This window comes from Erithacus rubecula (genome assembly GCF_903797595.1).
Source record: "Erithacus rubecula genome assembly, chromosome: 20".
Lineage (NCBI taxonomy): Eukaryota > Metazoa > Chordata > Aves > Passeriformes > Muscicapidae > Erithacus > Erithacus rubecula.
In genome coordinates this window covers 2,864,482-2,890,278 of record NC_136672.1, presented here as the reverse complement: position 1 = coordinate 2,890,278, position 25,797 = coordinate 2,864,482, and the positions used below count along the sequence as shown (strand labels likewise).

The following is a 25,797-nucleotide window of genomic DNA, read 5'->3' as shown; positions in this document are numbered from 1 at the left end:
TGCGGGCACCGGGGGCTGTACCCGGGCACGGGCTGCGGGACACTGCGGGCACAGGCTGCGGGATACTGCGGGCACCGGGGGCTGTACCCGGGCACGGGCTGCGGGACACTGCGGGCACAGGCTGCGGGATACTGCGGGCACCGGGGGCTGTACCCGGGCACAGGCTGCGGGACACTGCGGGTCACTGAGGGCACTCCCGGGCACGGGCTGCGGGACACTGCGGGCACGGGCTGCGGGACACTGCGGGCACCGGGGGCTGTACCCGGGCACGGGCTGCGGGTCACTGCGGGCACCGGGGGCTGTACCCGGGCACGGGCTGCGGGACGCTGCGGGCCGCCCCAGCACAGAGGCTGTGTCTCAGCAACTCTCCTGGCCGAACGGAACCCTTCGGTCCTTCCCATCATCACCCTTCCCTGACAGGGTAGCTTGGGGAGCCCGAGCAGGGCGGGGCAGGAGCAGAGCGGGCTCTCACCCCGGGCAGGACCTCTGCCGAGGGGGCTCGGGGCAGAGGTGCAGCCCGGGCCGGGCCGTAGCCGCGGGCGGCCGCTGCTCCCGATCCGGCGCCGCGTTTTGCCGGCGCAGCAAGTGCCGTCCTCGCCGGAGGAGGAGCGGCGGGAGGGGGAAGGGGGAGGAGGAGCCGGCCCTCGGCCGAGCCGCTCCCGCCCCTCAGCTGGGAGCCCGCAGCCAGCGGGTGCGAGCGGCAGAGCCGAGCGGCGCCGCGCCGAGCCGGGATGCGGGAGCCGGGCATGGGGTAGCCGCACCATGTAGCGAGCCCCGGGCGCCGCCACATCGCTCCCCGCCGCCTGCACCGCGCTCCACCGGCCCGGGGACCATGCGGAGCGCCCCGCTCTCCGCGCTCCTGCCGCTGCTCCTGGGGCTGCGGCTGCTGCTGGGCGGCGGCGCCGCGGCTCAGTACTCCAGCGACCTGTGCAACTGGAAGGGGAGGTGAGGAGGCATCCTGCCCGGGCAGGGGGGAGCGGGCACTGCCGCGTCCATCGCCGTCCCACCGGGGCAAGGAGTTGATGGCGAGCGCAAAAGGGAGAGCGTCCCGCCGCAGTGCCCAGCCGGGGCTCGGGGAGCGGGACGGCAGAGAGCCGGGGGCGGATCTGCCTCCCTCCGGGCGGGCTCGCCGCGAAGAGACGCGGGGCAGCGGCCCCGGGCAGCGAGGGATGGACGGGCCGGGGCGGGATGCGCTCCCCTCGGCGCGGCTGAGGGGCCGCGGCGGGATGCGCTCCCCTCGGCGGGATGCGCTCCCCTCGGCGGGATGCGCTCCCCTAGGCGGGATGCGCTCCACTCGGCGCTGTTGGAGGGGCTGGGAGAGGGAGGGCGGTGCCAAACCCGCCGCGGAGAAGTTTCTCCCCGCGACCATCTTCGCTCGGCCCCAGCGCTCTGGGAGGCGGCGGCCGGGGAGCAGCGAGGCGGCCCCGGGCTCGGAGCGGGATGCGGCGGCCCCGGGCTCGGAGCGGGATGCGGCGGCCCCGGGCTCGGAGAGGGATGCGGCGGCCCCGGGCTCGGAGCGGGATGCTGCGGCCCCGGCTCGGAGCGGGATGCTGCCCGGGCTCGGAGCGGGATATGGCCCCGGGCTGGGAGCGGGGTGCTGCCCGGGCTAGGAGCGGGATGCTGTCCCGGCTCGGAGCGGGATGCGGCGGCCCCGGGCTGGGAGTGGGGTGCTGCCCGGGCTGGGAACGGGATGCTGTCCCGGCTCGGAGCGGGATATGGCCCCGGGCTCGGAGCGGGATGCTGCCCGGGCTGGGAGCGGGATGCTGCCCGGGCTCGGAGCGGAATGCTGCCCGGGCTCGGAGCGGGATGCTGTCCTGGCTCGGAGCGGGATGCTGCCCGGGTTCGGAGCGGGATATGGCCCCCGGCTCGGAGCGGAATGCTGCCCGGGCTGGGAGCGGGATGCTGTCCCGGCTCGGAGGGGATGCTGTCCCGGCTCGGAGCGGATGCTGTCCCGGCTCGGAGCGGAATGCTGCCCGGGCTGGGAGCGGGATGCTGTCCCGGCTCGGAGCGGGATGCTGTCCCGGCTCGGAGGGGATGCTGTCCCGGCTCGGAGCGGGATGCTGTCCCGGCTCGGAGGGGATGCTGTCCCGGCTCGGAGCGGGATGCTGCACCTGCGGAGCGCTCCCGCCGCAGCCAGCCCGTCCCTCCCGGGGCTCTCGCTGGCTCCTGGCCGCTCTCACCCTTTCTCTCCCGCACTTGGCGCTGAGCCGCAGCCCCGCGCTCACTCCCTGCTCTCTGCCTCTGATGATGAGCTCCGGGAGCAGGGGCTGGCTCGGCGGCCGCACTCCTGATTTATTCTAATTGCGCCGGTTGAGAAACCTCTCCAGCTCTCGAGTGTTTATCTCGCAAATTATCTTTCCTTTAATTGCTTGTAATATGTTTAGCGCGTGTGGTTGGGTCTGTGACCTTCTCCTCTCTTTATAGGTTTAAAAAAGCAACTCTGCTCCACTAGTAAGTGTTGCTGGGTCAGACTTGAAGAGTGAAATGGTTCAACTCTAATTCGCTCTTCAAAATTACTTTCTGGCTTTCTCTAACATAAAAGTTTGGCTGGCCTGTATCAATGGGGTGTTTTGGAGCAGAGAGAATTCAAAGTGGGGAAACAATTGGATTGACTTTCAGCGTCATGATTTCTTATCTCTTGCTGTCTGAAACTTGGTGCTTCGTATTTACTTTTTTTTTTTTTTTTTTAGTTTTCTTGATAATGCATAGTTAATAGCAATGAATCCACTTGAAACAGACTCTGCCTGATAGGGATCAAACCTCTGGCAAACTTGTAATTTGTTATTTTTCTTTAAAAAAAAAAAAAAAAAGACCCAAACAAAAAATAAACACACAAAAACCACCCTAAATCCCCCCCCCCCCAAACAAAAAAAAAATGCTGTACCAAAGCATCGCAACTGTGGTGCTTACCTGGACCTTACCACTGGTATTGCAGCAAGTGTTTTAAAAGAGTGGTGACAAATACCTGCAATTCTGTCCTGCTTTGCTCTTATTTTTGTTCTGTTTTCTTAGAGCAGGTAGTGATTCCTCATGTCACCTGAGCAGGGCTGGAATAAGCAATGCCTTGAGTATCAGCTAAGGGGGTGATGCTTGGATGGGGGGGGAGTGAAATCTTGTAGCTGAATTTGGGATGAACCTGGTGATTCCAGCTTGGATTTACTCACCTGCTGTTGTTCTGGTCAGCTGAAATGGTGACAGCTCTGAGGTGAAGCTGTTGGATGAGCAGGGAAGGAAAAGCAAAGTTTAGTCTGGGTGGTTTCACTTGTGGGAGAGTTTCAGTGTTCAGGTGGACTGAAGTTTAGGAAGGGGATAAAGTAACTCAGGCTAGCTTAGACCTTACTGGTGGCAAAAGATGTTGTCAGAAATGCTGGCAGTTTTAAGGCCATTCAATATAATCTGTTTTGTCCTAAAAACTCAGCAGTCAAGAAAGAAAGTAATTTGATGTACCAGTAAATATCATTAATTTAATATACCAGTGTGAGTGCTAAGAGTTATATGGGTTGGAAAGAGCTTTTTTTTTTTTTAATGCAAAAGATAATATTTTAAAGTTGTGTGATGATTTTTACCTTGACTGTTAGGAAAAGTTATGAACTGGAGTGCCAGACATAGTCTTGCTTCCCCACAGTCAAGTCATAGTTGGCTTGTGCTGGTGGATTTGAGACTCATGTCATGTTCTGTAGTAAACCTGAAGGTGTTTTGTCACCTTTATATGCATGTCTATATTAAAAGCAACAGCCTTAAAACATTCTGGATATGGTTTTTTGTTTTTTTTCCCTATTGGCTTGTGGAGAAGTGATGAGCTTCTACCCCTGAGCAGGAAGAAGGAATCCTTCATTAGGATTCCTCTGGACATCCCCCATGCTTCCAGGGAAATCTGATGCAATGCACAGCTTGACACCTGCAATTTAAGTACCAGCCATAATAGCATCTTAATAAATAGCTTGTCAGAGAGCTTCCAGGAAAGCTTTGTCCAGGAGAAAGCAGAAACTTCACTATGATGTGTCCAGGTATTCCTTTTGCTGTAACTTCAGGTCTTTGTGCTGCAATGATCTCTTGATGCTTTGGGCAAAAGTGCTTCAGTGGCAGGCTGAGAGAATATGCTGGCCTGGCCTGTTTGACTGTAGGCTGTAGTAAAGAGAATTCTGCTCTTATGTGGCTGCTTTTGTCCATCACTCTTGCCCTCAGCATGGTGGATGCTCTGAGGAATTCTTAATGTTCTCTAGACTGTCATTTCTCATTAAATTCTCCAGTTTAGGAGCAAAACTTCCTCGTGTTCATTGCAGGGAGGACATGGGGTACTTGTAGGGCTCTTCAGCATATCTTTAATAGAATAAATAAATCACTAAATTAGATAGTATGAATATTCTTCTCATGCCCTTTTTCTTTAAATAACACCTGCTCCACATTGCAGCATAACAGCTCACTGTGTGATATTGCAACAGGTTCTTCAGGGCAAACATGAGGGGATGGCTGAAGCCAGAAAGGAGAAGAGCAAGGAGACAGATGCAGTGATTCAGGATGTCCTCATGGATTGGCATGAGGAAGTAGCTGTAGAAGTAAGTCCCAATAAACAGCACACATTTAAAATGGGTGATCTATCCCTGCAACCATGAAACACCTGCCCTGTGTCCTTGCCATATAATTAAAAAACCAAAACTCAGATGAATTTGGAAAATAAAAAGGCTCCCAGGTCTCCATTACTGTGGACATGGTGTGTCTGATGAGTGGCTAGTGAGAGTTGAACTGGTGTTGAACAGTCCCTCAGTGTGAGGACAAGTCATTCTGACCGAAAGCAAGCGACAGGTTTTACTGGATGATGATGCTTGTGTTAAATAATGTGAACATGTATTTTGAAATCTGCTTAACTTTTGAGTCATCCTTTTATTACAGGGCTTAATGTGTGCAGGTACTTGTGCTTGATGCATCTGTCTAATGGCATCACTCTTGCCTGTGGGACATAATTGGCTTTCAGAAGATAATTTCAGAGTCCACCCTGTTTTTCGTTTGAACAGTGTGAATGTTTGAACAAAATTAATTTAGCTGCTGCTTTTTTTTTTTTTTTTTTTTTTTCCTCTGGCAGAAATTCACTGTCTCAGTGTTGTTGGGATCACTTGCAACAGAAGTTTCACTGCCTGAGTTCAGAGTTTTGACCCTGGTGTCTTCCTTCTGTTTAAGCACTCAGGCTGGAGTGTTTTGCAGTATAAGTCCTGCAAAACTTCTGCAGCTTGTTTTGATGTCTTGAGTAGGGACAAGTGATGTGTGAGGATAACTTTCTGCCCCTTTGTTGAGGTATAATCTTTGCACTGTTTAATTTGGTTTATTCACAGCTTGCACATAAACAGACTTCTGTGTTTTCTGTTGAGTGGCATCATGTGTGTGCTGTGGTGAAAACTGATTTTGTGCACCAGATGTGGATTTACAGTCAACTTGAAATGTCCCTTTGCAAGTAAAGTTTCCTGAATGTGTTAAGCACTACTGAATTTGAGGGCAAGAGACTAAAGGTTAAAAGCTTGTCCCTCTTTCCTCCTCATCTGTGTTCTTGATGTGGCTTTCAAGATTCTTCAAAAGCACGTTTGGAGGCTCTATTGTTATTAAATATGACTTTTTTCTTTCTGAGCTTCCTCATGTAACCTCTATCAAGTGGGTCACACTGACACTCACAATAATGAGTCACGTCAACAGTAAATGCAAACCATATGGTTTGGGTTTTTTCCCTTTTACACATTGCTTGCAGTTACTTTCTAAGTGCTGACTTGAATCTAGACCCTGTTCAGTACCCGAATATGTCTTTGGGATGGGGAACTCTGTATTTGGAGGTTTCTATTGAGGAACCAGGACTTGATGTCATCACTTGCACTACACTAAAATATGTTTTTGCCACAGATTTCCTGTGTAACCTCAGACTTAATATTTTTAAATGATTTCCCCCCGTCTTGATTCATTTACCTACAAGTGGGAATGTTGTAAAGTTCCCTAAAGTCCTGCAAAGCAGACCCATGAGGTGACAAAAGGTCTGTTTTTGGGTGGTCCTCTACAGGCACAGGATAAAAGATGCTTGTGTTTGGGAACAAGGTGCTCAGAGCAAAGGAGGAGAAACAAGCTTGGAGGTGAAGTGATTTGCTCATACTCTCTTAATAGGTTTGTGACAAGACAGAAACTGGGACCAAAGGATTTTTCCCTAATAGCCCAAATACTGCAGCCAATAAATCAGGCTCCCCACAGCTTGTTCTTGCAGCTGCAGTGCTGCATGTGCAGCGTTGTCTTAGGGCTTTGAGTCACTCTGGGGAAGGAGCTCCAGCATCAGTGATAGGCAGCAGGGGTTGTTTGGAGCTGCCCTCAGCTTAGGCTGTGGGCAAACAAGCCACGGGGATTTACTGCTCATTCTGCTCAGCAGCTGGCCCTGCACCCTGTGCTGCTCTTCTGTCCCATCCCTGTGGTCTCTGTGAAATGGTTGTTGGGGTGTTCATTTTTGGCCATAGTCAATGGCCACATGTTCTCTTTCTTGCTAAACACAGCACTGTGTCTGCTTGTAGCCCATCAGTGAAAATGAGAAACTGAGCTTAAACCTCATATTGGGTAGCAGTGGAGGAACAAGCTCCTGCCAAAAAAAGCAGCACAGTTCAGTGCTTCCCCAGCTATGACAAGGGAGTGAGGTCTCTCCCTCTCCCTCTCCCTCTCCCTCTCCCTCTCCCTCTCCCTCTCCCTCTCCCTCTCCCTCTCCCTCCCCTCTCCCTCTCCCTCTCCCTCTCCCTCTCCCTCTCCCTCTCCCTCTCCCTCTCCCTCTCCCTCTCCCTCTCCCTCTCCCTCTCCCTCTGTGGAGGTCAGGGCTGGGCTGGAGGGTATCAGGAGCACGTAGAACATTGCTTTTGCTGCAGTGTACAGGGTGAGCTTGGCATCCCTCCCAGTTTCAGATCCATTGGGAATATAGACTTGGAAGGGGAACAAAGTACTTGGGAAAAGGTGGAGTCTGATCTGTGAAGCTGGAGAACATGCTGGATTGAGCCACCAGGAAGGGAGCTGGAGTACGTGTTTCACTCAGTATGCACAGCTCAGCTGAGGGGCAGCAACTGAGCCTGCAGTAATTTAATTGCTTTTGATCATGTGCTTATATCCTATTTAATTTTGAAGCCTATTACTAGTGGTTTGACGTTTTCTTCTGGGGGATGATTTAAAATTGTCCCATAATATTAAGGATGAAATGTTGCAAGAGACCTGCACTGCCAACACCCAGAGATGTCCTGGGCTTCCTGCATTTCTGGCTGTGTGCTTTGGAAGGTTTGAGGTTGACATTCACATTGTTAGCTCTGTCATTTCTCTAACCCTCTCTTTCTCTCTTCCTCCAGTGGTTTAACCCACGAGTCTCACAGGAAGGATGTTGAACAGGTCTACCTCCGCTGCTCCGAAGGCTCCATCGAGTGGATGTACCCCACGGGAGCTCTCATAGTCAACCTGAGACCCAATATTTCACCTGCCTCTTACAAACACTTGACTGTTTGCATCAAGCCCTTCAAAGACTCTGCAGGAGCAAATATTTATTTGGAAAAAACTGGAGAACTGAAACTCTTGGTCCGAGATGGAGACCGCAGCCCCAGCAGAGTGTATTGCTTTGGCTACGACCAGGGGGGCCTGTTTGTGGAGGCCACTCCCCAGCAGGACATTAGCAGGAAGATCACAGGCTTCCAGTACGAACTGATGAGCAAGGGGATAGCAGCTGATTTGCACACAGCTTCTGGTGAGTCTCAGGGTATGGTCACACTTCCACGAATAACAGATGGCTGAGAGAAGAGTGAGTAAGTGACTGAGTGAGTGAGAAAGTGGCTGGATGTGAGTTTTAAGGACATGTTTTATAAACAGCTATTGCAGAAGAATTGATTTGGGTTTTGGTTTGTTGTATTTTGGAAGCTGGTGGCATGGGCTGGACTCCAGTGATCAGGTGAGGGCCACAGTGTGAAGGATTCTGTGCCCTGGGTGTATTACAGGAGCTAGCTTCACCCTGCCCTGAACTCCAGCGTCAGCTGAGCTTCCCAGCCTTGCTGTAACACTTTCCTGACTACTTTTTGACTCAGTTTTTAAGACCATGCTGCATGTTTTGAATAATAAACATTTGAACAAGGAGGCACTCCTTTTCCTCAGTGTTTTTTCCCCTTTGCAAGTAGTGCTACTTGCTGACCTAATTATTGCTTTTTCTGGGTGTTTTTTTTGTTTGTTTTTTTGTTTTTAAGTTCAAACAAGAAAAATGGTGTGTTTCTTACTCAGCTCTTCTTGTTACATTCTCCTGAGCACTACTGTGCCCAAGCTCTTCAACACTGTGACAATACTTTAACAGGACAGTGTTGTCATTTCTCTCAACCATTATGAAGAACAAGTTTTGTAGGGAGGAGTTTTACTCCAATGAAAAGCTTATAGGAAAGAGGGGAGTGGACAAACTGAGAGATCCTACAAGCCTTTAGTCTGGTACTAAACAGCATTTGGAACAATGGCTGTAGGTGTGACCTAAGTGTGCTCAGCAATTAGACAGTTTGAGAAGAAAAACTGGAATTTGTGGAGGATGACAGGGTGAAAGGGGAACTCCCTTTAGATAGGTGGGATCTGGTTCATGCATCTCCCCCATCCAGGACTGCCTCTAGCTTTTATCCCCAAAACCAAGGAGGGGAGATTTCCAGAACAGCCCAGGGAATTGCAGATTTAGGGTAGTTTGTCTCAAATGACTGCAAAGGTTTCAAGGTTTAGGCACTTTAAGTATGGAACCAGACTTGTTTCAACCAGATTTCTTTTGAAATGTGGGCTGTGCTTTCTCTTTTGGGTGAGGGCAAGAGAGGAGTCCTCAGAGCACACTTGGGATGACTCAGCCCAGGGTAAAGCTGGAGTTTGGTGAGGCTGTGTGGCCCAAGAGCCACATGGAGCCTGGCCAGACTCTGCCCTGCTGATGCCACAAGCTCTGCCTGAGATGCTGAGATAAGCAGTGCTGTGACTAATTAAACTGCAGCTGTATCTTCCAGGGATATCTTCTCTGGGATAAGTGATTGCAGAACTTGTTCCATCCTCTCCCCTCCCCTGGCTCCTTTCCACACCAGGCTCTGGGGTGTCTGTTTGTATTTGTGCAGCCCTGCCAGGGTTAAATATTGTTGTGCCAGCTTTATTTTTGTGCAGCTCTGAGCTGGACTCAGCTCAGCTGAGCAGAGCTGGGCTCAGGGCTGATGCAGTAACCCTGGGAACTGACAGGTGGCAGCTTTGCCATTAAAACAAAAAAAATATGAACACATTCTAAATTCGAAGTCTCTGCCTTTACTTTCGTCATGTAGCTTATAATTGGGCATTCTGCATTTTAAGCAGACTGCTCTGCTACATTCAAAAAGTGCTGCAAATGAAGTGGGGTGTCTCTGCAGAGCTGCTTTCCCAGTAAGATCATTTGTGCAAAGATGAATATGCTGTGCAGAATGTCAGCTATGTAGTAAAATTCCATTGCAGAAGACATTAAATACATTGTTTAATCAGTTATTTGGAGAATGTTCCCAGATTCAGTGCTGCTTTCTCTGTCAGGCTGTGAGGATGGAGACACAGACAGGCTAGTGAACTTACTAAGAAAAGTCCTGTGCTTGTTTTTTTTTTCCCAAAAAAGTTGAAATTGCTTTGGCATGTAGTAAAATAATGTGGCAGAAACACTGTTTATCACTGCTGGGTTTAGTCTGCACTTAGGGTTTCTCCTGAGCTTTGCTAGCATTGAGGACTTACTGCTGACATCCTTTACCACCACAAGCCAGCACAAACTGCTGTTGTTTTCAGAACTAAATGCTCTTCTTCACACATAAAATCTTGGAGATTTTTAAAGCTAATGGGAGTATTTTTTCAGGGACGTTCAGAAGTCAAACTGAGGACTGAATCCAATTACAGCCTTCCTCTTTAATAGGCATATTAAATCACTTTTTCAGTGACTGCTGTATTTTCAGCTGTAACAGACACTGGTTGAATTTCAGTGCTGTCTTATGAAACAATGTGGTGGGGAATCTGCTCCATTCTCCAAGTGTCTTGTTTGGCTAGAAGAAGCTTTTTAATAGTTCATCAGCAAAGCCTTCAGGGCAAACTGGGGATCTCTATTGTATTTTAAATTATTTCTCTTGCCTTCTTTTGGATCCCCAGACTCTGGGGAGGGGCTGTGCAGGGTGAAAACACGATGAAAATGCCATACATGACTCTTTCCACTACTCACTTAGATGAGCACTTTTATTTTCCTATAAATATCTGTATGTCTGGGGGAACTGCCAAGGAGCTGCCTTGTGAGCCTTCCACAGAGCAATATATTTGAGTCTCTTTGCAGTTCCTGGACCTCCTTTCTTCTGGAGCTGCTTCTAGTTTTTCTGTGAAACCTCAGATGAAATGTGCTTTACTGAGCTTTTCATTTGGAGGGGGAGTTTACAATACTGAAATCACTGAGGATTTAATCACTGGAGAAGAGGCTCAAGTCAGAGGCAAGTGCTGACCTTAAATGAGCTGAAAACTGGGTTTAAGGTTCTGCATTTCCCACCCTTATTTCTGTGCCTTGTTCACAAACGTGGCTGATGTTTTTGGCTGCTGCTCTCTGGAAAAAGGAGGCTGCTCGTGCCTCAGTTGCAGTTTGACAGAGTTTAGCAGAGCTGGCAGTAGGTGTGAAGAGGTGACAAAGATGTGAGATGCTGTTGTAATGGGCTCTGAGATGTGCTGGGCAGGGGAAGCTGCAGTGCTTCTTCTGATGGCAAAGAGCTGAAAATCACAAATATTGCATCATTTTCTTGCTTTTTCAGAGTGGGGAGATGACTATCATAAAAGACCCAGGTGTGGGCTCAGTAATCCAGCCCTTTCCTTGTGCAATAACTACTTGCTAACAACTTCTCCCCACTTTCCCTAAATGCTGTTTGTTTCCTGGTGATAATTGTTGTACTCTGCCCTTGAATTACTCTCTTCCTAACCCGGCATCCCAGCGCTGATTAAAGGGTGTAAGTCATCTGTTTAATACTTTAATGACCTGTTGTGTCCTGACATTGCAGGGTGCATCAACAAATCAACAATGCTTGGCATGGTGCCCGTGGTTTAATTAGAAATCCTCAAGTTTTATTAGTTTACAGCCATTATTTCACATTTAATCAGAGTCTAGCAAATAATTCAGTAGAAGACATATGCAGGTTCTGCATTGGCCTTTCCCATTTTTTTTTTTTGGAAGGCTGAATTACATAGGGCAGTCTTTAAAATCTTCCAGATTTGGGGGATTTAACCCATTTCATGGCTCTGACTCTGCCTTACTACATTCCCAAGATTTTCCTAACTATAGGAAGAATTTGTACTGTACTGATAGATTTTAATTCAGGTTGCTGACATCTGGTATGGAAAGTTTTACTGTGATAGTCAAAAAAAGTGCATTTCTGTGGGGTTGTAGTTTCTTAAGTTGGGAAGAGGAGTGAAGGCAAACATGCCACAGTGCTTGGCATCATTTAATGGGAGTAGTCCCCAGGAAGGGTCACCTTGACAATTCAGGCGTCTTGATGGGTGTGTTCTCTCTTCATTTCCAAAAGTGATGGTTGACTGAAAGTGCTTCTGATTTCAGATTAGGCTTTGGGTTGCACCCCTCTATCATTCCCATCCACACTGATGCTCCATTAACTCCAGCTCATGCTCTGCTCTGGAGCCTCAATGTTTGCCCAAATGAAGAACTGAGGCACTGTGACATTTTGGCCCGAGGCCATTGGAGAATCAGCAGAACCTGTTTAAGTTGTTGAATTCTGTTGATTCTAATCTCTTCTGCTTGTGCTGGAAGAAAATACTCTGAGTATCAGCTATGCAAATAGATGGAGGTTTTGGCAAATACTGTTTGCCACGTTCTCCCTACAAGTTTTGTGAAGGTGCTGACCCACATGAGCTTCTCAGCTGTGCCAGGTTTAGCTCTGCCTTGCCCCACAGCAAACTGCTTGCATTACATTTCCATGAAAACTGTGAAGGTCCCTGGAGAGTAATTTACTTTTTGAGTACTTCAGCTTCTGCTCAACTAATCTGAAACGAGAATCTGTAGGTTTGACCGAAAGTTTGGGAGAGGAAGGTGAATCCTCCTCCCTGTCCCACCAAAGGAGCTTTATTTTGTTACTTAAAGTCTGTGTTTCAAGTTTGTGTCCAGCTCTATTCAAGCTGTGTAGTTTGCTTTTCCCATTGCACACCCATGGGGATGTCTGCAATTCAGTTGTCAGAGCTCAGTGTATGTTGAAAGCCCTTTCATTACCCACCTGCTTTTGTGTAGTAAAGAAGTCAAACTTTAACAAAAATGCCCCTTTATCTTGATGGCATCTACAGACTTAGTGCAGATCCTATTAACTGTTTTATATGTTTTCTTTATTAATGCCGGATACCTGGCTGAGAATATTAATAGATAGGAGTTACAACACTTGTGTGGGTATCTGAAAAACAAGGCAAAACTGGATAAATCCAGTTAAGTAATTAACAGTATTCAGCTATTTCCTGTATGCTGGTAATTTACTGTCCTGAGAAAACAGATCAGAAATTCACAAAGCTTAGAAGTATTTGGGCTATACCAGTGTTTTTGCTAACAAATGGCTTTTTAAAGCACCCTTCTTAACTTCTGATCTTTAATGCAGTGTGTGTTTGGCAGAGGTGGGGCTCCAATCTGCCCTATCTCTGCAGGGCTCTACTGTCATTCCTGTATGTTCCTTGTCTCATGCTTTCCTCTGGTTCCTCACAAATATCCAGTCTTTAGTTTTTTTTTCTTTCTCAGAGGCTGGATATGCTGCTTTGTAACCTGAACTGATCATGGAATCACAGAATGGTTTATACTGGAAGTGATGTTTAAATTCCATCCAGTCCAGCCCTGTGCAGGGACACCTTCCCCTGGACCCCATTGCTCAGAGCCCCATCCACGCTGCCTTTGAATGTTTCCAAGTTCAGGCTATCTGCCACTGCTCTGTGCATCCTGTTCCAGTATTTCCCCATCCTCTCACTTCTTGTCAGAGTGGAAACTTTCTGGTGTTTTGTACCAAGGCTGGCAAGCAGGAGGCTGTGCCCACTCTTTGCCATGACTGAGCTCCTCACTGCTGTGGGCAGAAGAGGTGATGGAAACTTGGAACACTTAAACTGAAAGTCCCCATGACCTTTGTGCCTGAGTGAGTTCTGCCTGAGTGATTGTGGCCATCTGAGGTGCTGGCACTGTGCTGAGGCAGAGGGTGGATGCTGCATGGGGTCTGTTCCAATACACCCTATCAGATGAGAAAAATGCCTCCCTGCTTTCTGTGCAGCTTAAAACTCTCTTGGGGTTGAGTGGTTAGGGCTAGATTGTTTTTAAGGTCCCTTTCAAGCCAAACCATCCTGTGACTCTATGAAGTGCACAGAACAGGTTGATACTGCATTCCTCCCATTTGGGCTTTGCTGGAGAAATGAATAATAAACAGCAAAGTGAGGGATCTGCTCTATATGCCTGAGCACACCTTGCTGGGTGGCTCACCTCTGCACCTAAAGCTTTGATGATTTGTTTGGCTTTTCTCTAAAAGGTCACAAGAGAAAAACATCAGAAAAAAGGCCTTTATTGCAGTTTCTCACAATATGGTGCAGTTAGGGGCTGTACAAGGGATCCTTCTGACACTCCTGTTCCAGGATACGAGATTTCAAATGAAGTTTTTTTGGGTGTGTGCTCCCCCTCCATACAGAAGTTTGTCCACACTAACTTTGCCTATCCCATAGTATGGCTGATGCAAAACTTGGTACAAAGTACCCATGAGAATACAAACATTAGCATTCCCTAACCCAAATGTGCAAAAAGCACATTTAAAGCTGGTTTTTGAGGGCGTGCCACTGAACCGTGTCAGGGAGCAGCACCTGGCTGGATCAGACTGGTTCCAGTGTAACACTGCCTGCAGTGGGATTAATGTTGAGAAGCTGGAAACCTGCTCCAGTTATTCATGTGCCTCAAGTGGTCAGGTTTGCAGTGAATGATTGACTGGGTGGGAGAGTTTGGGAGCAAGGTTTTTGATTTTTTTTTTTCCCTGTGTGGAATGGTTTTAGAGTGCTGCTGTGATGCTCAGAGAATGCACATGCTCATACATCAGCTTGAACTGAGCAAGGGTGATGTTTTGGGGACCTGAGCCTGAAAAATGTTGTACTAAGAAGCCTTCTCTTAAAGCCCCCACCAAAATTGGATGGATTCCCTAAATTAATCTCTCCTTCTCCCAATAAAATGGCTTTGCCAGCATCTTTTCGGGCCCAGCTTGTCCTTTGATGTTGTCGGACAGGAGCTGGTTTTGCAGCAGGCAGAGGAGGTGACAATGGGGCTGCAGTGATAAATACACAGCTGCAGGGGAGAGGGGGACAGAAAATAGCTTATTTTTGCTAGACTGGCCACGAATGCCGTTAGCTTATTTCCCAACTCAGTGGGCAGTCAAAAGCAATCAGCAGTCAGGTGTATTGTGCAGCTGGGGCTCCCTCTGCTCTGACCTCTGTGTACCACCAAAGATGGTCCCACAAACAGAGCTGCAATCCAGCCCAGTTGCTTGGCAGTCTTTAATAATGCTCTGTGCTTGCTCTGCAAAACTGTTTAGTTTGCTAATTCCTGAGGCTGTGGCTAAAGAAGGGATGAGAGGGTGGGGAAGCTGCATTCCTCTTCCCACTGACTGAAACATGGGCCAGAGCTTCCCTGTGTTGGAGTCTTGATTTGCCGGACAGAAAATCTCTTTCATCTCAATCTGTGCTAGAAGCCAGAAAATATTCTCTGAAATATTGCACAGATACTTGGAAGATATCCTGGACCTAAAGCTGTGATATGTTGTGTCTGACCATGGGAGGTTTAACACTGGCTCAGAAAAGCTCCTGCCCTGTGACCACCTTGGTCCAGTTCTTGGTGCTGGTTCAGATTTGTGGAAGGATTGTTTTGGTATGGGTTGTACAGGCACCTCCCAACTCCTTTATGGGATTTGAGCATTAACTCTTGCAGTGGGCATCACCTCTGGGTGTGCCCATGTGCTTTCTGTAGTGATCAGAGGTGCTGGGCAATGCACACAGAGCTTGTCTGGCATTCCAGTGCCCTGTCTGCCTGCCAGCATCATTCCTGTTTGCACAGGATGCACCTCTGCCCCACCACAACTGCTCATAGCTTTACTTCAGTTTCTTCTGTCTGCAAGTGGATGTCAGAAATTGGAGAGAAAAAAAAAAAAAAATTGTTCCAAGGTAGAACTGGTAAATGAGCTTGATATGGCTAAGCACCGTGTGATTTTAAGTAAGAAAAGGTGATGTATCTCAAAGCTTTTACTGTTACAAATGAAAAGTTTCAAGTAGTTTTTTTTTAAGGTTAACCAAAAAATGTTACAGCATTGAGGATCTCTGTTTAGATGCAGCCCCTCCACAGCTTTTCTCAAGAATAGGCTGATCAATAAATATGGTTTTATAATGAAAACTGGCCTTGTTCCCTTGTTCCTTCAGAGCTCTCCCACATACCCCCAAAAAAGTGATTTCTAGAAACAGGAAGGAAAAGGACCTGTGTGGAGCTGAGTGCACATATGATTTTTTTTTTTTTTTTTTTTTTTTTTTTTAAGGAGTCACTTAATCTTTGATCTGTCATTACTCTGCTCTCAGGGTTTAACTTTAACCAGCCACTTGTTTCTTAATTCTATTCCTCTGCTCCATCAGAGGCATTAATGGACCGGACCGAAGGGGAGGAGGGAGGGAAAGCTTTTGTGCTGCTGGCAGGTTTCCAGCCTGGTAGTAGGTGCTGGCTCCAGCCTCTCCTAAAGCCTGGCAGGGCCATGGAGAAGTGCTTGGCTGCACAATTCCCCCAGGGCACGGGAGTGAATAACACCTTTTTCATTTTCTGCTGTGCAAGCACTGCAGACAGCTGAGTGCTGTGTTAGCCCAACAAGGCATCAAAAACCTCCCAACTTCACCTTTTCCTGAATCTGACCCCTGTGGGCTTTGACTTTGGCATGAGCTTTTCTTTAGAAGCAAGGAGAAATATTTTCTCGGTGAATTTGGGAGGGGCTGAGCCAAGCCATAGGTCTCAGTGGGTTTTGAGTGAGGGGAGGTTTTCCCTTGGTCCTGTGTGGCAGGTGGGCAGTGCAGGGGGCAGTGCTGCAGCTCCTGAGCTGGCACAGCAGTGGGGTGACAGCAAGGGACACTGCCCCAGCCCTTCTGCTGCCCCTCAGCCATCCTCTGACTTCCAGCAGCTCATTTCTCCTCGTGCTTCCCACTCCTAATCCCCCTGGGGCAGCAGTGGCAGGTTTGAGGAAGGAGGGAGGTATTTTCTGTGAGATAGTCAAATAGAGCTGCCTTTTTATGGCTTTATAGTGGTGTCTTGTGCACGTAGAGCAGGAAAATCTCCCAGCAGTTATCTTGCTGCCATCTTTTCCCTTTAATTTCAGTTAGGGAGGGAAGAGAGGAAAGCAAAAACAAAACAAAAAAAGGATGTGTCCAGGTGCTGCTTGCACAGGAACATGGGCTGGTGTGGCTGCAGAGACTTCTTGAGAGGAATGTCACTGGACATCTGATCTTAGTGGGGCTTTTTGGACACAGTATCTTGCCTGTAACTGAGGGTTTTGACAGAGCTGTGATGCAATGGGTAAGTGTAGGAGCTGGGCTGGGGTCTGGCACTGATCCACTCACCATTCTGTCTCTGCCCACCCCAGTGCAGAGGGGAAAGAGGAGGGACAGAAAGAAGTGACAGTGTCTTGAAGCTATGACACTTCTTTCTCTTGGGTTGATGCAACTCATCATGGAGGTAGAGTTTAATAATGTTTCATGCTGCTTAAATAAAAACTGCTCTGTGTGTTTTTCATTCCTTTTGTTTTGTTTTGTTTTAAATTTTAAACAAATGGCTGTGTTTCCAGCTGACCTTTCAGCTCATTTGTTAGAATGGCTGCTGCATCTTGGAACAGCAAAAAGGCATCAATCCCAAAGGATCCTTACGTGCTCTGTATCTGCTGAGCCAAGTTTCAATGTGAAAGCTGCTGCAAATGCAGCTTGCCTAGTACCAAATCTCTTCCTCACATTGTTTACATAAATAGTTAATCTTTGGTGCTTAGGGACTTTAATACTCTCTTGGAAGACAGTTCTGTGAAGAGATAAATTTCTGGTTTATGATCTCTTGTCCTAACGTTTCTCAGAACACAAAGGTCATCACATCTCTAATGATGAGGTTTTACAATATGCTTTTTTTATTCTCTCTTTGCAGGAAGGAAGTGATATTAACTAGATTCTCTTGTCACAGTCCATGCCACAGCCTGAAAAATCTGCATTTCATTAAATTTATTTGCAGGTTTAATTGTTCTTGGCCACTGTCTATATTTTCCAAGTTAATTCTGGAAACTTGTACATATGTGCAAGTTGAACTGAGTGTTAGAAACGAGCTAAGGCCAGGAATGGGAGTTGACTCTTCCTTTCCTGGAGGGGTAAAATCACTGATATCCCTTTTTCACACAGAGAGGTCAGGGAAGGATGTCCACTGCAGCATCATGATGTTGTTTCAGCTGCTCCATCCCCACTTGTCCTGTACCAAATCCTGGCTGTGTTGTGGCTGTGAGAAGAAGGGAATCTTTGAGTTTTGTATCTGTGCTCATGATCCCTGTCCCAAGCTGCCTCTTCTGCTCAGCACAGGGGCTCAGATTATTCTAGCAAACAGTGGGATGAACATTTCTGCCTTCAGAAAATCACAAAACTCTCTCATTATGTTACTCACAGCATTAATCTTGCATTCAGCAAAGCACAGCTCATTGTGGCCTTTCAGTGCTTAAAGGGGGCTAACAAAAAAAAGAGAGAGTGTCTTTTTACATGGGCAGATAACGATAAGATAAGGGGTAACAGTTGTAAACTAAAGGAGGAGAGATTTTGATTAGATGTTAGGGAGAAATGCTTTGCTCTGAGGATAGTGAGGTTACAGGCACGGTGAAGCTGTGGCTCCCCCATCCCTGGAAGTGTTTTAAGGCCACATTGGATGGGGTTTGGAGCACCCTGGGAGAGTGGAAGGTGTCCCTGTCCATGGCAGGGAGTGGAATGACATGATCTGTAAGGTCCCTGCTGTCCCAAGCTGTTCTGTGATTCTGTGGTCCCATGTCTGAGGTTTATTGATGCATAGGGCTGGGAGCAGGGCAAGTCCAGCTCTCCTGTTTGTTCCCTGACTTGGTGTTTTCCTACTGACACGCTGGAAAAAGTGCAGTGCTTGCAGAAAGCCCTGTAATCCTACCCCATCCAAAGACAGGAAAACCTTGTAAAACAAAGGAGTGATGAGAGAGCTCCTCTGTGTGCTGTGACAGGGTGTCAGTAATTTCCAGCCCAGCTGTGGAGAGGCTCTGTGTCTTCTGGCCCTGCTTTCCCTGGCTGTGTGGCTGCAGGTATTGTGTTAAATGCAGGTTTTGTTAAATGCAGGTATTGTGTTAAATGCTGCTGGATGCAGCTCTGCTGGCCTCAGCTCCCAGCCACCACCTTCCTTTTAAACAGGAGATGCACTGGCAGTGCAGATGCATTGGTGTCATTTTGGGTGGTGTTTCAGTGTGGGGGTTGTGAGGGTTTTGAGGTTGAATGTTGTTTTGGCTTGCTCAGGAAGAGCTTTCTGAGGTGGTGAGGAAAGTTGAGGTGTCTCAAGAAAGGAAAGGACTAGTCACAGCCTGGTAAACCAGAGTGGTTATCAAATTCTTGTCCACCTGCACAGCAAAGCAAATCTTTTTGTTTGGGATATGAGCTGTGAGAGGCACAGGCATACTTCAGAAGAAATAATCAAAAGGATTTTTTTCACTTTACAATTAGTTAAAGCAGGATCAGGACAAGATTTTTTTTTTTTTTTTCTCATATGATGTTTGTCCCTAAACTCTTGTCTCCCAGTGAAATCACTGATTCAGTTAGCAGTTGAGACATAATCAGTTTTGCTTAGATTCAGAAGAATAATGGAGAAACACACACCATTATTAGAGAAACCACATCTCTATTTTTATAATCTGCTCTGGGAAGTCTGCACTCTGTTTCCAGGAAGGAGACTCATCCTATGATGCCCTTTCCAGTCTGGGTGCTGCCAGTTTCAGAGCTGGCAGCGAGAGCTTGAGAGGTGTGGGTGGGTTTTTCTTTGTTTCCTATGAAGTGATGCTGATGTCAGGCTGAGCAGGGGGGTCTGTGGCCCCACACGGGTGTGGCTGGAGGTGCTGCAGTAAGACCCATCTGAATGTCTTGAGGAGAAAAGACTGCTTGTTATAACCAGATTTAAACCTTAAACTAACAGCAAATAACGCTTCAACCCTGCCTGGACCACCTTGGAGGTGCTTAAAAAGGTCTGATTGCTGACCCAAGAAGTCCTGAGGTGTGGGTGATGAGTGCCATGGGAGCTGAGATGAAGAGCTCAGTGTTCTCCCCCACCATCCACACCTTCACCACAGGGCACGCGTGCAGCCGCTGCCTCGCCAAACCAAGGGGGATTCCTCGGTGAAGTGGTTTCTGCTATTACTTTGTGTTCAACATTTTCACTTCTGCTTAACATGTGTCTCTTCCTGTGCGTGCTGCTGGCGCAGGGGTGGATGCTCAGCACAGCCTATCTGGGGACACAGAGGGGAGAAGACTTTGGGATCACAGAGTGGAGTTTTGGGATGGTGGAGGGACCTCATCGGGTGTTCTGGTGCTGTGACATCGTGGAGTGTGCTGAGAAAAATCTGGACAGGCAGAGGCAACTTCTTTCTTGTGGGTTGGAAGCTGGTTTTGGGGTAAGGTCAGGTCAGTCAGACCCATGGGTGGCTGTTGAAACACAAGTGTTTCAAAAGAGGAGCAGGACCCTTCATGTGGTTTCTGTGACGCTGCAGCCGGAGCCAGCATGCAGTGTGTGTGTGTGTCTGTGTGCACGGAGCTGTCATCCTGTGTGTGTGTGTGCAGGGAGCTGTCATCCTGTGTGTGTGTGCAGGGAGCTGTCATCCTGTGTGTGTGTGTGCAGGGAGCTGTCATCCTGTGTGTGTGTGTGCAGGGAGCTGTCATCCTGTGTGTGTGTGCACGGAGCTGTCATCCTGTGTGTGTGTGCAGGGAGCTGCCATCCTCCACCATGGCCCCTCCAGAACCCCAGCTCCTCTTCTCCAAGCAGAGAAGGGCTGTGTGCACACAGAGCAGAGAGGAAGGGCTGGAGCTGTGTGTGTGAGCTGACACACCAGTGACACCTCCCACCACTCTGGGCAGAGTGCAGTGCTGCAGGGGCACTCAAATCCATCCACAATTTTGGGGAGAATCCTTCCTAGACAGCACAGCTCCCTGGCTGGGGGAGCTGGGCACCACCTGAGGCTCGTGGCATCTCCCCAGGGCACATCCCTCTCTTACTCTCTCTCTGCCTCCCTGTGAGAGGTCCAGGAGAGGACCAGCAGCGTGTTTGACGGAGCTGTTGGCCAACAAGTGCAGGCTATTGTTAGCATCCCTCGTCCTGCTCAGTAACACCAGGTTCAGAGGGCAAATCGCTCAAAGCAGCTGGGACACGACTGCTGCCTTGTGAGGAATGATGTAATTACATCTCCCTCTGCGGGGAGGTGAATGGAGAGGCCTTTGGGGGCACTGGCTGGGCTGGGGAGGGAGAGGGCTGCCTCAGGTTACTTCAGGTCAGGATACTGTCAAAATCCATCAAAGCCTCCCAGGAGGGCGGGCAGCCGAGGTGCACAATGCAGGCTTTGTGCCACTGCTGGGGGCTGGCTTACAGGCATCTTCAGAGCACTTCAATAAAACGTTGCTTTTCTATGTTTCTGTTTTTTTCCCCCACCCTTCTGCTGCTGCTGTTTGAATTAAGGCTCTCTGGCTCATGGAGTTTAGAGGAGTTGGAGCAGCTGACATTGGTATTGTTGTTGCAAGTTCGTAGGCTCTTTTGGATGTGAGAACCTGGGCAGCCCTCGAGACATCCCCAGGGAGTCAGGATCTGGCAAACACAGCTGCCTTGTTTAGTAAGCAGGCCCAGTTCCCCAGAAAATGAACATCTTCACCTGCTGTGCATGAGTGGAGTGCTTTCTTGGGGTTGGTTTGTTTTTTTTTCTTTTAAATTTTTTTAATAGTTATAAGGATGCTTCCTGTTCCAGCCAGAGGTATGTGTGTTATTTTGACCTGTGGATGGAGCAGAGCACCTGCTGCCCAATCCAAAGGGAATGAGTGCTGAACTGCAGCTAAAGCCACGAACTTTTGTGTTAAACACACAGATTCCTTCATGGCTGTGATTCAAAAGAAAGTGTAGGCATTGCCACCTCCTAAGGATTTAGTTTCTTTTATGGGCCTTTATAGGAATAAGCCTTTGGTTGTAGCCAGGGGATGTTATTTGCTTTTTAATGGTCCATTTACCTCAGCAGTAATCCTTCACAACTTGCTTTCCATCTGTGCTTTCAAACCTTGTTTTTGCCACTCGCAAGATCTATTTGATACTCTGTGAATGCAGATGTGGGAGTTGTCCCACAGAAGAGGATTTTTGGTCTTCATCTGTCTGGAGTTGCAGAGATGGGTGGTGGAAAATGGTTGTTAAAGCAGCTCACATGCCACCACACTGCTGTGAGTCAGCTGGACCTGAAGCAGGTTTTAAGTAATGACCTAGTGTGAGCAATGCTGAGCATTTTTAATTTCCTTTTGCATTTAAAAAAGCTGCAGGATTTTGCCTAGGGTCCACAATTAAAATGATTTGATTCTGTGTACACATGGAGATTTGTTCATCTGATTTATTACTATGTCAGTCTATTTAAATGGAAGGAACCTCTTTTGAAGCATTTTGTTTTTCATCTTTAATGCTGTTGCCTGTGTGGCACTCCCTTGGAGGACAGAAATGCCTTAGTCATTTCGGTGTTTCCAATTTTCTGATGGGTTTGGATGAACTACAGAGATGTCTGGACTTAAAAAGGCTGAGATGACTTTTTATTACAAGGTCTTTCCAGAAGGAAATATCTGAAATCCAGCTGTGGGTTTAGAAGATGTCCTTCAGCTGTTCTTTGTTTTGGAGCTTGTGTCCATGTGAAAATGCCATGGGATTTGTGCAGATCCCCCTGTTTGGTTGATCTAAGTCAGGTCCTCATTTGGACAGAGGGACTTTTGTCCTGGATGGATTTGGGAGGTGCCAAATCCAAATTTGGTGAATGAAACAACTCCACAGCAGGATGTTTAGGGACTAGCACACTGAGACTTGCCCAGGGAAGTGGTGGAATCACCATTCCTGGAGTGTTTCAAAGGTGTGTGGATGTGGCATTTGGGGACAGGGGTTAGTGGTGGCCAGGGCAGTGCTGGGTTAATGGTTGGACTGGATGATCTTAGAGATCTTTTCCAACCTGAATGATTCTGTGATTCTGTTACAATTTTCTTTGTCAGATGAAGCTTGTATGTTTGGTCTAGCCATTCTCAAAATCTCTTGAGTCTAAAACTTGAAATATCTTTAGCTTGATTTATTCTAGTACTCCAGTTATGTCCAGGCTTCCTCTGGTTCTGCATCTCTCATGATATTAAACATTTTCCAAACTTTTCTGAAAAAGAGAGCTGAAATAGTTTGTGGGGAAAGAAGGGCATGGAAAGCTGGCTTGTTTCTGAAAGCATTAGAGGTATTCAAACTAAACAGGAATGTGATTGATCCAGATGCTATTTTGCCTATTCCTTGTCTCCTCTTTTGGAGCTTTTAAGCTCCTTGAAATATTCCTTTAAATATCCCTGCCCAGAAATGTGCATTTTACATTTCCTTTAATCCTATTAAACAGCGTGTTACACTGTGTATGAATCATCTGACTGGAGCAAATCTGGTGGATTTGGTTCAATAATCCTTCTTTCTGGATCAGTGCCTTTCTGGGTCCCTGGAAAAAAGAAGAGATTTGCCATGTCCTGTGTCAGAGAGTGGCTTGTGGAGTCTGACAGAGCACCAGAGGCACCAGCTGTGTGTTGTGTGGACAAGCTTAAATCTGCTTCCAAGTGCAATGGATAAACTTTGGGAAGCAGACTTTGGGGGGAGAGGAAGGCTGTGACTATTTGGGAATCTAAACTAAGTGTTTTCAGATGTTGAGGTTCAAAACCTGAATTTTTTGGGGTTGGCTCCAGAAGTGGGGTGGCTCCAGTTTGCAGTTTGGTGGTGACTGTGGTGGAATCTCATCATCCAGTCACCCCCAGCTGGAGCCCTGCTTTGCTGGAGTCTGTGCCTGTGCTGCTCCAGGGTTCCCATTTTTCTGGGTGATGTGTTGAGGTGACACCAGGTGCCAGACAAGGTTCTGATCCTCGTGCCACTGTGGACACACTCACTGAGCATGGCCAGGCAGGGCAGATCCTGATAATAAGCAAATTCCTGAACTCAACAGGGTGTTATAGAAACATCTGTATTGCAACTACAGCACCTTCTCCTCAGAAATATCTGGCTGAGTACAAAGAGGAGCCACATTCTTGCATTGATTAGATTAGTGCAGATATCCAAATGTTTCCAGCAGTGCAGGAAATGGTCTGCTTGAGCTCAAGCAGATTCGGGCTCGAGTTTCCGCTTTGCCTCAGCCCCTCCAACACGTGCATTGGGGTTTTTCCCTCCCCTCTTTGCCTCCCCCACTCTGTAACCTCCTGGATCTTTGATGTGGTAATGACTAAATGGCCCAACAACACTTGATAGAAATTGTAAGAGAGAAGCCTTGCCATCAGAGAATACAAGACACATGATCTGGATGCTTTTGAGTGAATTTAAAGCAGAGTTCCCTGCAAATGCACCCAGTGCCAAAATATATTTTGGATGAATGCAGTGGGTGTGTGCAATGTTTGCTAGACAATCTATCCCAGCAGGATTGGTAAAGAGATCCATATTCCTGCTTGGGTACAAAAATCTCATGGAGGCTCTAGGGTGGGGTTAGCCCCCACTTCTTGTAGAGGTAGAGAAGTCAGACAGATCTTTGGAGTGATTGGGAGTGTATGTCAGTCACGTTTTTGTTTAGTTTAAATGGTTTATTTATTTACACTTATTTGTTTGCTGCTGTCTTTGCTAATTGTGACCCTTGCTGTGCAGCTCCCTGCCGACCCTGCAGTGACACTGAGGTGCTCCTGGCTGTCTGCACTAGTGATTTTGGTGAGTTGCTGTCTCCCCAGTCCCTTCTCCTGCCATAAACCTCCTCACACTTCAGCCTCCACCAGCAGCACGTGTGGTCTAAGGGTGCAGGGCTCATGGGGAGTTCTGATATTTCAGAACTCTGCACCTCCCCAGGTGGACAAAGTGACACAGCAACCATGGTAGAAGGTCAAGGATTTGGGTGCATCTAGGAGAAACCATCACTTGTTGCCCTACATTGTTGGTCTACTTGACAAAAGACCAAAAGTTTCACTAATTGTCCATGCTTCCCTTTTAAAAAGGGAAATTAGGGTTAGCTGTATCTGTCATGGCTGAAGAACAGAAAGTACATGGTCAGGGAGCATTTAGCACATATCTTCTTGTTAGAATTCTTCATGATTAATGCTATTTTTCTGATGTCATTATTTTTCTGTTTAAATTTAATATGTGGGTACCCTTTGCTGGACAGATTGCAAATATAAACTATAAAAAATGCAAATACATACTGGAAGTTACTGGATAATCTTAACCCTCAGAATAACAAAGGACCAAAACTTGGGCTGCTGTAGTGAAGTGAGGCTTGAGTTTGGACTAGGGTCTTCCAAAGCATTTTTGAGTAATTAATCCTCAAAACCTTTTTCTGTTTCCAGTGATCAGAGGCTCCATTCAAAACGTGACCAACGAGGCAGAGGAGCAGGAATCCATCATTCACGTCGGGGTCAGCAAACTGTACAGGCAGAAGAGCAAAGTCTTCCAGCTGACAGGGGAGAGTGGGAACTGGAGAGGACAAATAAAGACCTTGCTGGAGTGTGGGGTGAAGCCAGGAGATGGAGATTTCCTTTTCACAGGACGTATGCACTTTGGGGAGGCCAGGTTAGGCTGTGCCCCTCGTTTTAAAGACTTCCAAAGGATGTACAAAGAGGCAAAAGACAAAGGGCTGAACCCCTGTGAGATTGGCCCAGATTGAAACCCCCTGTTTGGCTGAAGATCACTTTTAGCATTTGGCCAGGGATATTTCCTGGCTGCAGTGGGAACTCTGAACAGAGCTGGTAACTGAGGCTGGGCAGAGCTGGAGGCTGAGAGCCCACAGTGGTGCTCACAGGCTCGTGGGAGCAACAGAGGTACGAGCTCAGAGGGCTGCCAAGCAAGAAAGGCTGGATTTTTAACCAATCTTGTCCTTATGAATTAAGTTATTATATTTTTTTAGTGACTTCCTTAGGAAAACAAACAAAGAAAACTCCCATGTCTTAATAAAAGAAAAACCCAAATGAAAGCCAAGATGCCTTTGTATCTTTTTAATACTAATTTTTAAAAATGTCTTAAGCTGATGTAGCATTTGGTATGGTTATTCTGTATAAATGGCCAAGAATGTGATAGAGCATGGTAAAACATCTTAACATTGATGCTTTGTAAAAAGCTTGGTGTACAATTCAAAGTTGTTTCTTATGACAGAAATTTATGGAGCCAAACTCTTATGTGTGTGTGTTATTTTTTTTTTTTTTTTTTATTTGAAAGAATGTACAATTGCTGCCTGCAATTTTTTGTCCAGGCTGGCAAATTCTTTCCATTCCAGAGAAATAAAGGTCCCTGGATTTGACACACGCTGTTTAAAATCTTTATTTTTTTCTTTCTTCTTAAGGCTGATCTCAGCTAGTCCAGATGTGCTCATGGATCAGTTCTGGGCTGCTCACTTATTTTGTGGCTTCTCTGAGCAGAACCAGAGTTCCTGTGAGGCATTGGGAACCACAGTGTTTTTCAAAGGGGAAGCAAGAGCTATTTTTGGAGATTTTTAGACATGTGTGCAGGCA

At 47.5% G+C, this 25,797-nt stretch overlaps 1 protein-coding gene across 1 annotated transcript; it reads left to right on the top strand.

Annotated features, from left to right (window-relative positions):
• Positions 1-655: 655 nt before the first annotated feature.
• On the top strand, positions 656-25,586 carry METRNL (meteorin like, glial cell differentiation regulator). Its single transcript, XM_079323793.1, has 4 exons — positions 656-945; positions 7,344-7,732; positions 23,951-24,010; positions 24,640-25,586. The coding sequence occupies exons 1-4, from the start codon at positions 833-835 to the stop codon at positions 24,954-24,956; spliced, it is 879 nt and encodes a 292-aa protein (XP_079179919.1). The 5' UTR covers positions 656-832; the 3' UTR covers positions 24,957-25,586.
• Positions 25,587-25,797: the final 211 nt, after the last annotated feature.

Excerpts from the sequence above, each read along its gene's own strand:
- METRNL (XM_079323793.1), top strand. The coding sequence starts at position 833 with ATGCGGAGCGCCCCGCTCTCCGCGCTCCTGCCGCTGCTCCTGGGGCTG. Across the intron at positions 7,733-23,950 it reads TGATTTGCACACAGCTTCTG|CTCCCTGCCGACCCTGCAGT; the intron begins GTGAGTCTCAGG and ends CTTGCTGTGCAG. Across the intron at positions 24,011-24,639 it reads TGTCTGCACTAGTGATTTTG|TGATCAGAGGCTCCATTCAA; the intron begins GTGAGTTGCTGT and ends TTCTGTTTCCAG.